This window comes from Dreissena polymorpha, chromosome 4 (genome assembly GCF_020536995.1).
Source record: "Dreissena polymorpha isolate Duluth1 chromosome 4, UMN_Dpol_1.0, whole genome shotgun sequence".
In the NCBI taxonomy this organism is placed as follows: Eukaryota; Metazoa; Mollusca; class Bivalvia; order Myida; family Dreissenidae; genus Dreissena; species Dreissena polymorpha.
The window spans coordinates 100,752,933-100,763,206 of NC_068358.1; the positions used below are offsets into that span (position 1 = coordinate 100,752,933).

Consider the following 10,274-nt stretch of genomic DNA (forward strand, 5'->3'; position numbering starts at 1 on the left):
AACACATGTGTAACCTTTACACTGGCTCTATACCAAACTGTCAATGAGAAATGTTGATATTTTTGTAGATTTTTCAATGATTGGCCGGTTCTTACAAGATGCTTCACACCCTTATGATAAAAAAGTCAGCACATATGCATTGATGCAGGTATGTAACCCACACCAATGGTGTCGGGGAAGAATTCGGTTAAGATGGTGGCATTCTATTGCAGTGTGTACAATTATTCCTCATATAAATTATGTCGGCTGTGATTCCTTGACAGAATACTGATTGCTCCGCTCTGGATGACCTCGATGTGAGTAAAATAAGATCTGTGTTTGCAAATATTCGACTGCTAAACTCATTTTCTAAAGGCACTAAATATTGCTTAAACAAACGAATGGAGAAGGGTTATGATTATAATACGTCCAAAGAATAGAGAATACTCGTTGATTGTTGTGATGCCCCGTGACGCAAATCATGTTGCATATTCAAGGGAATCGTGCGACCATCGGTTGGGCTGCATGCGATTAAAACAGGTCTTTGCACCCCAGCGAAACATTGGAAGACCCATTATCATGTTCGATTAGAAAATCCGAAATCTGGTATATCTACCAGATATTAATATGTGTGAACTTTGCATATCTCGTTATATTCTAGTATTACCGGTAAGTCTCAAATATCAGATGCAGCATTTTTTTTGTCAAATTTAACGTACCTGTTCGAATATTCCTTAACACATTATACTTGTTCCAGTTATTGAAACCCGTTAATACTTTGGTATTGCTTCTAAATGACCATATTTACTGAAACGATTTTATGTGAATCAGTTATTTTATTATTTACTATATCGTATTATTCGTATCCGATTAACTTTATGTGTTTTTTCTCCCTCAGAAAATCATTCTTCTGACTTCAGTGTCTTCTGAGAGCTACCGAAGTACCGTTTAATTAATCTGTCGCGTGTGTATTCGAAGTTTAAGAGGTCATCCCTCGCCTGAGGCTGTATTATGTGTGGACCCAGAGTGTGCCTCAGCACTCCTGCCTAATAAACTTACCAGACTCATGCAAGTTTTGACGAGCTTTGAATTATAGCTGCAATTTCCAGCTATTACTAGTTGTATCAGAAATATTTTCAATAGTTGTGTGATTTTGTGTTATGGGAGGGGGAGCTGGAGTACCCATAGGAAACTTTGCCTGAACGGTATAGTGACCGCCAGCCAAACTAACATGCTTCGTGGACATCTGATTGAACCTGGTCACCTAGGAGATGAGCTCATGTATTTACCATGGCACTAAAAGGACAGCCTAAAATTTCAGCCTGTGTTAGTATCTCGAAATTCATTAGGTCCTTCCGCGCCCTAGACTGCATTCTCTGTGGACCCGTAGTGTGTCCTACCTCCCATGACTAATTAGCTTACTAGACTGATGAAAGATGGAAAGAATTTTTTAATGATAGCTGCCTATTTCAGCTTACTTAATTGGTTACTTGTTACTGAAATATTTCCAATTTTGAAGCGATCTATTTGAAAACAAAAGCACGTGCCTCCACAGCATCTGTGTGAGTATTTCTCAGATTATGAGGTCCTTTCGCGCCTAAGGTTGCATATTATGTGTAACCGCGGAGTGTGTCCGAGCACTCCTGCGTAATTAACTTTCTTTACTCGCGAAAGTCGAGACATATTTAAAATAATAGCTGCAATTTCCAGCTTTTTAAGTGTTACTGAAAGATTATCAATTTTGATGCGTGTGTTGTGGGGTAAGCTAGAGAACCGGAGGATACCCCGCCTGTCCGGTATGGTGACCACCAACAAGGCACCATACGGACCACGGATTTTACGGCTCAGACCATAGGGCCCAGATTCCGCGGACCATACAACCCAGATTTTGCGGACCAAACGGATCATACCTAAATTAATATTCCCGTGTCCCGTCCATATTGTATTAATAAATTCAACAAAATATTTAAGTTGTTGTAATGACATTAATGGAAAACATACTTGTTTAAACTTGAACATTAGCGGACCATACGGATTATGTCTCAATCAAGTATTTTATTAACTGTTTTAAAAATAACACACACTACATTTCAGGCATTCTGCATTAAATGTATTCAAAATACTTATCCAATATATACACATTTATTAAAATACATACATGCCTCGCCAACTTTGCAAAGAATGTGCTGATAAAATAAGATTGATCCTGAAATAATTGCATAAAACAAAAATAAATTGGGGCGAGTTGTCTTACGGTTGGGGCAAATTGTCCAATAAATTTGGGACCACTTGTCTTATTTTGGGGGCGAGTTGACATGGGGCGAGTTGGCAATGGAGCGAGTTGTCTGGACACCGAATGCCACTGGTTACACATCATACGGTTTGGTAAACATTTGTTTCTTCGATCCAGTTATATATATTTATAACTTGTTTTCCTAAACCCCCTGCAAGAAAGAATCATGGCGGACCAGAGACTTAAACAAATAAAAATTAAGACAGGAGTTGTCAAACGGTATGCCTGCTAATTATTGTTATGATATAATAACGTGTTTTTGTGTGCGTGTCACATGTTTTCGCGTGCAGAGTCTTGTTGCTTCTTGCGCCCATGGCGTGAGTCATCGATCAGTTTCAATAGTTTTACATTTTAGTAGACGACATTTTTTTCACTAAAAGTGTTCAGAAAATTCGCGGAAAAATCCAAAGAATTATTAACGCCCAAAAATTTGTCTTAAATTGTTTATAGGTTATGTACAAAAATCACAGGCAGCAGTATCATAAATTTGCCCTCCCCCCCGGGACCCTACCCCCCCCCCCCGAGCTTACCCCAGGGGTTCCAGAATGTTAAATGTACACCTATTATGTATGGTTTGACTTTTCAACAACGAATATTGACAAAAATTCTTAGTTTGAAAAAATAACCCTCGTATAGGTATTATATATACACAAGGTATGAAATGCACTATATGCCATTATGCCTATTGCTGAAAGATTGTGGAACAATGGACGTAATCTTTTTCGTCAAAAACACACATGTTCCCATGAAGTTGCCGACAAAATGCAACTGGATTCGTTTAAAGACAGTAAATGCAACAAGATTACACTACTAACCGATCTCCTGCTCGGCTAATAACTTTAATATTCAATTAAATTTGACTTTCTCGCTACATGTTTGTGTTTTGCAGTCATATTTTGTCGATCAAATGCTCGGTTCTAAAACGCCATATCATTGGCCAACACAATAAGAACAACCAACCAGATGACGCGTTATAAAATTAAAATGGTGTACATGTGTAGATGAAACACCGAGTGACATATTGCGAGAAAGTCAAATTTAATTGAATATTAAAGTTATTAGCCGAGCAGGATATACCTTGTGTATATATAATAAATAAATAATACATAAAAAAAAAAAGAGAAAATTGTGTAATAATCTCCGTAACATGACTTTGGACATTCAGAAGACTGATTAGGAAGCATTAACATGTGCTTCTTGTATTAATAAATTAATAAGAAACATTTTGTTGAAAATTGTATTGAAATAAAAATAAATCTTAACAGCATTTGTAGCAGGGTTCACTCAGTATAAGGAGTGCTTATTCTGCCTTGCTTTAAGAGCGATGCAGCTAGCTTATATATTGACCCAGTAGAGTGTATGTTTATACTCCCAAAGCCTTTGATAATTTTTGCTATGGCAGCTCTGTGAGTACATATGCACCCCTTCATAAACACAATCACAAATCTGCACACAGAGTGTGTGCACATCACTAAACAGATGCTGTTTGTTAAAGGGGCCTTTTCACAGACTTTGGCATATTTTGAAGTTTGTCATTAAATGCTTTATATTGATAAATGTAAACATTGGTTCTTAAAAGCTCCAGTATAAAATCAAGAATAAAATTAAAATAAGTAGAAAAAAAGTAGCCGGTATCAGGGCTCGAACCAGTGACCCCCGGAGTCCTGGAGTAGGTCTGAAGTAAAAACGCATAAGCCCTCTCGGCTTTTCCGCCGGGTATACACAGTTTAAGTATTTTATACCTTATATAAGCAATCTTCGTAGTTTCGTAAATTTAAACGACAACAACAGAACTCTCCAAATTATTCAATCGTTTGCAACGCTTTATACTTTTTAGGTTTTCAAATCGTCAAAAGATACATATAATGGCTATATTGGACTATGGTAAATGTTCAGTAATACTGTTTCCTCACAAATATCATAACTAAAACGAAAATTTGCGAATCTGAAACAACTTTGTCAATTTACCAAACCGTGAAAAGATCCCTTTAATGTTACCAATTGAGGAAAGCGATGGAACAAACTTCCAAATAGTTAAAAACACATTTAATTAACCTGAATGGCAGCCTACAGACATAATCCTTTGCATGCAACCTAAAGAACATGACGATGTTTCAACACACTATTCTTTCTGACATTTTCATTTTGAAATTTGGAAATATTTGACACTTGTTCGACATTTGTTATCAACTTAGGTTACATCAAATATCACATGTGCAAAAGATTGGTGTACTGCGACCTACCGATAGCGACACTTTTTGTCAGCAACATGACTGCAGTTTATCAATATGCATGAGTTTGTGCTTTAAACAGTAAAACGTTGATAAGTTTTTGCAATATCAGTGTTTCTAAGCATTTTCAGTGGTGATCAAATTTTGCACCTTTGGACAAAAGACGGTGCCATGCAACTATCAGCAACCTTTTGGTTATAAAGCTGAGAGTTGAATTATTGCAACTAGCCGACGTCCCAAGGATGTCGTGGAAGTAGGAAATTTGTGGAAGAAATTCAAATTTGGAGGGTGTGTGTGTAGCAGGGTTCAGAAAAAGGAGATCTTATACTGCCTTGCTATAAGAGCTAGGTTTTATAGTGACGCAGCATAGCGTCTGCCAGCATTGGAAGCGGGAGATCCTGAGTTCAATCCCCATTGTGGTTGGGTATTTTTCTGGCTCAGTCACATATCTTATTAAATATCACTGAATTCACTTATGAAAACTTAAACTATTCATGCAGGTTTGGTTGATTACATTTCATCATTCCAAAACTGAAAACTTGGTAAAAACATTTACATACTGTGATACAAGCAAATCATACTTTGAATGATCATCACCAAAAATTATCAGATCTTTCTGTATGTTTGATATGTAGACATGATCACTATAGAATGGTACTTCAAATTTGTTTCAGCATCTTTAGTTGATTTTCACTAAAAAATCTTGGGTTGTGTAAAAATCTTAAAGTATTCATTGTATATCTCTGAGAATGATGCTTCTGAATTTTTTTTGTTAAAAGCAAGCTAACTTACATGTATTTTGCGTCTACATAACCCAATTACAACTAGCAATCAACCAAAAAACCTGCATACATGTACATTTGTTTTCCAGCGTGGGCAAGGAGAAGGGGCTTAATGCAAAAGATATTCAAATATAAAGTTATGCAGAAAGTGTTGTCCCTAATTAGTCTGTGCTAAATACACAGGCTATTCTGGGAGGAAACTTAACGAACACACATTCTTTTACTAAATTTTCAGCCTAGCCAAGGAAAAGGTATACTATGAGAAGGAAGTTGGCAAAGAAGAGGAGCGCTATGAGAAACTAAAACGAGAGGGGGGCGATGACCACGTCCTTAGAAAGCAGGTATGAGAAACTGAAAAAAGTGGGGGCCGATGATCATATCCGTAGAAAGCAGGAATCAGAAACTGAAAGGAGAGGGTGCCGATGATCATATCCCAAGAAAGTAGGAATCAGAAACTGAAAGGAGAACAGGCCCATGATCATGTCCTAAGAAAGCACATGACCATATCCTTAGAAAACAGGTATGAGAAACTGAGAGGGGAAGGGACAATTGACCATATCATTATATAGCAGTTATGAGAAACTGAAATGAGAATGCCGTCATCCTAAGAAAGCAGGTATGAGAAGCCTAAAGGAGAGGGGGGCGGATGTCCACGTCCTTAGAAAGCAGGTATAAGAAACTGAGACGAGGCCGATGACTACGTCCTTAGAAAGCAAGAATGATAAGCTGAAAGGAAAGGGAGCCAATGACCCCCATCCTTAGAAAACAGGTGTAAGAAACTGAGAGGGGCTGATGTCCGTGTCCTTAGAAAGAAGGTATGAGAAGCTAAAAAGAGAGGGAGCAAAAGACCATGTCCGTAGAGAGAAGGTATAAGAAACAAACTGAGAGGGGGCCAATGACCATTTCCTTAGAAAGCAGGCATGATTAGCTGCAAGGAGAGGGAGCTCATCACCACATCATTAGAAAGCAGGTATAAGAAACTTATCGGGGGCTGATGAGCATGTCCTAAGAAAGAAGGTATGAGAAGCTGAATGGAGAGGGGGCTGATGACTACTTCCTTACAAAGCAGGTATAACAAACTGAAAGGAGAGGGGGCTAATATCCACAACCTTAGAAAGCAGGTATGAGAAACTGAAAGGAGAGGGAGCTGATGACCATTTCCTTACAAAGCAGATAAGAGAAACTGAGGAGGGGCCAATGACCATGTTCTTAGGAAAGAGGTATGAGAAACTTAAAGGAGAGGGGGCTGATGACTACCTCCGTAGAAAGAAGGTATGAGGAACTGAAAGGAGAGGGAGCCAATGACCACATCCTTTGAAAGGAGGTATGAGAAACTGAAAGGAGAAAGTGCCAATGACCTAATCCTTAGAAAGCAGGTATGACAAACTGAAAGGAGAAGGGGCCGATAACCAAGCCCTTAGAAAGCAGGTATGATAAACTGAGAGGGGACCGATGAATATGTCCTTAGAAAGCAAGTATGAGAAACTGAATGGAGAAGGTGCCAATGACCTAGTCCTTAGAAAGCAGGTATGACAAACTGAAAGGAGATGGGGCCAATGACCATGCCTTTAGAAAGCAGGTATGAAAAACTGTGAGGTGGCAGATGACTGTGTCCTGCCTGAGAGGGGACCAATGACCATGTCCTTAGACAGCATTTATGAGAAACTGAGACGGGACAGATGACCATGTCCTTAGAAAGCAGGTATGAGAAACGGAAAGGAGAGGGGGCCAATTACCTTGTCCTTAGAAGTCATAAGGCTGCTGTCTAGTAGAGTTCTGGACTTGTTACTAGAAACATGTTTATGTCCTCACAAAGTGTGATGCATAAGCATTTCTACTGTTTTTCTTTACAACTTGTTTGCGTTAGTACGGCTGATGTTGTCCTTAATGTAACTTATCATTCTTTCATTTTTATTGTACATTGTAATTACCTAGTGTTGCTACTGTAAAAGTCGTCTGATTTTATTGTTGTCATCCAGTCCAAAAAATGCATGACATGTTACAAGAGAAACACATAGATGTTTTAGAATCTGCGAGAATAAGACTTTCATATAAATCGGAATATAGAGTCAGTCGTTTTGTGTTACCGTAAATTGCCCAAGAATTTGATAGTAATTACTGCATGCTGAATTTTGTATTACAGACTGAAGTGATCAATGAGTCCAAGGTGATGATTCCTGATACGAGAAACCGACTTGTGAAGGCCAGTGAGGACCTACGAAATGTTCTGGTAAGTAAACTTATTGCAAACTGATGACAATCATTATCTGCACAGTGCAATCAAATATGAGTTATTATACTCCTGCATTCTTTATTTGCTGCTGGTAATCCATCAATAATATGCTGCCCGGTCATGACATTTGTTGGTAAATGTGCCCTCCACCTACGTAACCCGGGTTCAATCCCATTTCCAATAAGCATGGAAGTTTGGTTGATGGTCACCAAACCCAACAGGTAGGGTTTCTTCTGGGTACTCGGGCTTCCCTCCACAACACAAAACCACAATAAAATAAAACATCTTTTAGTTTAAAAACATCTTTCAGTTAAAATCATATGGCAGGAAATTCTTACTATTATTCTACTAGTTACTCCTGCCCAGAATGCTTGATCATGCTGGACTGTCTTGTGTATATGGAATAAGACCCACTTTGGCATGACACTTGAGAAAGATGATAATTTCTGTCAAACACAGTGAGATAAGATACTTGCAACAAATAGTGTACATATGTTTGTTTTGTAACACTGTTCCCTTTCAGACAAGTTTGAAATGTTGATGTGAATTATATGGTGTCTGTCTATGATAGGTCTATAGTTTGATCCCTTCCCAGGAAGTGTTTTCAAAGGAAACCAAGTACTTGTTCTACCAAGAAAACAGTCTCAAAAGTGTTTCTATTATCCCTGGCCGAAGGTTCTTTTAAGCTTAAATAATTATGTTTACATCAAACTAATATTTTCAGGACACTGAAAGTGATTTGAATGAAGCCAATGAATACAAGGAGGCTCTGAAGGTCCTGGAAGAAGCTGACTCTGTGTTAGCTGCCTGAACATTGAGTTGGACGCTTGAAGATTGAGATGGCCACAATATTGTGAAATTTCATGCTCTGGGAAAATGGGGCTTATTGCATGTGTGTAAAGTGTCATCCCAGATTCCCCTGTGAAGTCTGCATAGTCTTATTAGGGATGACACTTTCCGCTTTTATGGAACTTTGTGTTTAAAGGAAGTCTCTTCCAAACGGTCAACCAGTCTATTCAGAAAGCGTTGTCCCTAATTTGCTGTGTGGACTGTACAGGCTAATCTAGGGTGACACTTTACACACATGCATTAAGCCCCATTTTGCCAGAGCAAGACTTATTTGTAATGCAACCTCGAGCCCTTTGCACTGCAGTAGATAGTGAATGTGATGTATATGTAAGAGCTTTTAGGAATCAGCTGGGGAGGTGTGTTGCATTATGTTGTTGCTTAGATGTTTTCATTTTTAAAATCAGCTTGCACTTTTAGGCAGAAAATTAATGGCTGCACGTGCCTCTACAGTGATGAACATACAGCGCGCACCCACTATAAGCTTGTATGTCTTACTGATAGGTTGTTTGCATGATTTCATTGCAGCCCAGAATAACTTGTAACTAATGATACGTTCAAAGAATTTGAGCTTTCTTTTAGGTATGTCTTACTGTTAGGTCTTTGCCATGTTTGTATGAAGCAGTCCATATGACTTTGGGTTTACCCATTTGAGCCCATCTCTGTTAAACAGAAAGCAAACATCATGGTTCGTTATAACATTATAACCACACATTTATATTTATTCAAACTCGAGTATATTGTTAATGGGTTTTATTTAAGGCATTTTGTACACTGTTATTTCAAATCTTACTGTTTAATCTTGTGGTTCATTACATTATTGAGTAATCGATGGTTTTTATGTTATATATACATACAGATGTATATTTGTTCTTATTGCCATATTATTTCAAATATATGCATGAAAGTATTGGTCCGTTATTTGTTTACTTGAACAGAGCTGACAAACAATATTTTTTCAACCTTACCAACCAAAGGTTTTGAAGAGTTTTAATATTCATGAAAGTAAAATGACACATTGAACTAATATGAGTCTATTTTTATATCATGAAATGTTATATGTGTTAATTAACTCTTTACCACTTCTATACGTATTTTGACGCATTTGTAGTCTCTTAGAAAGTTAATTAAGTGAAAGACTTTTCTTACTAGATTTAAGTTTTAAAGGCTTCATTTCCAACCCTTAGATACTAATGAGCAGCAAACAGCATTAAACCAGCTGCAAGCTATTCAGGTTTTATGCTGCCTGGTTTTATGCTGTTTGCTCAAAGCCATTCTAACTTTGCTTCTGAAGGGGAAATGGTTAAATAGAATACCTATAGAAAAGAATACATGTAGCAATAAGGTATACATAATTGTCATATCAATCCGCCGTGTTCTAGGAAAACTGGGCCTTATCCTTGTGCGAAAAGTTTCGTCCCAAACTAGCCTGTGCAGTTGTACATGGAAGTCTAGTGAATGCGGAATGTGATGTCCCTGAATAGCCTGTTCGGAATGCACAGGCTAATATGGGACGGCACTTTACGCACATGTAATAAGTCTAGGTTTAATTGATTGTTGGTTTTAAACCAACTGTAATATTCAAAGATCTATAGACCATTTCACCAGGAGATCGGCAATATTCGCAGATAAGCCTGTGTAAACTGCACATGCTAATCTGGGATGATAATTTGTGCACATGCATGAAGCCCAAAACGCTGCTCGTACTATTGGCCTCCAAATCACATGTACCGGGTAGAGTCGGTCATATATCCAGAATACCCACAGGTCGAGTGAAACGGTAGACAAGGGCAACGATCGTGACGCTATCATTGAAGCGCGGATGGACAGTTTGCCTGCTATAAGAACTCTTCGCGCACCCTTTCGTAGCCTGAACGTGCCCGTATATGGCATAAGCGCAGTCGTTAGGC

At 38.3% G+C, this 10,274-nt stretch overlaps 1 protein-coding gene across 1 annotated transcript; it reads left to right on the forward strand.

Annotated features, from left to right (window-relative positions):
• Positions 1 to 2,327: 2,327 nt before the first annotated feature.
• LOC127879766 (tubulin-specific chaperone A-like) lies at positions 2,328 to 9,274 on the forward strand. Its single transcript, XM_052426816.1, has 4 exons — positions 2,328 to 2,491; positions 5,521 to 5,626; positions 7,429 to 7,515; positions 8,243 to 9,274. The coding sequence occupies exons 1-4, from the start codon at positions 2,439 to 2,441 to the stop codon at positions 8,327 to 8,329; spliced, it is 333 nt and encodes a 110-aa protein (XP_052282776.1). The 5' UTR covers positions 2,328 to 2,438; the 3' UTR covers positions 8,330 to 9,274.
• Positions 9,275 to 10,274: the final 1,000 nt, after the last annotated feature.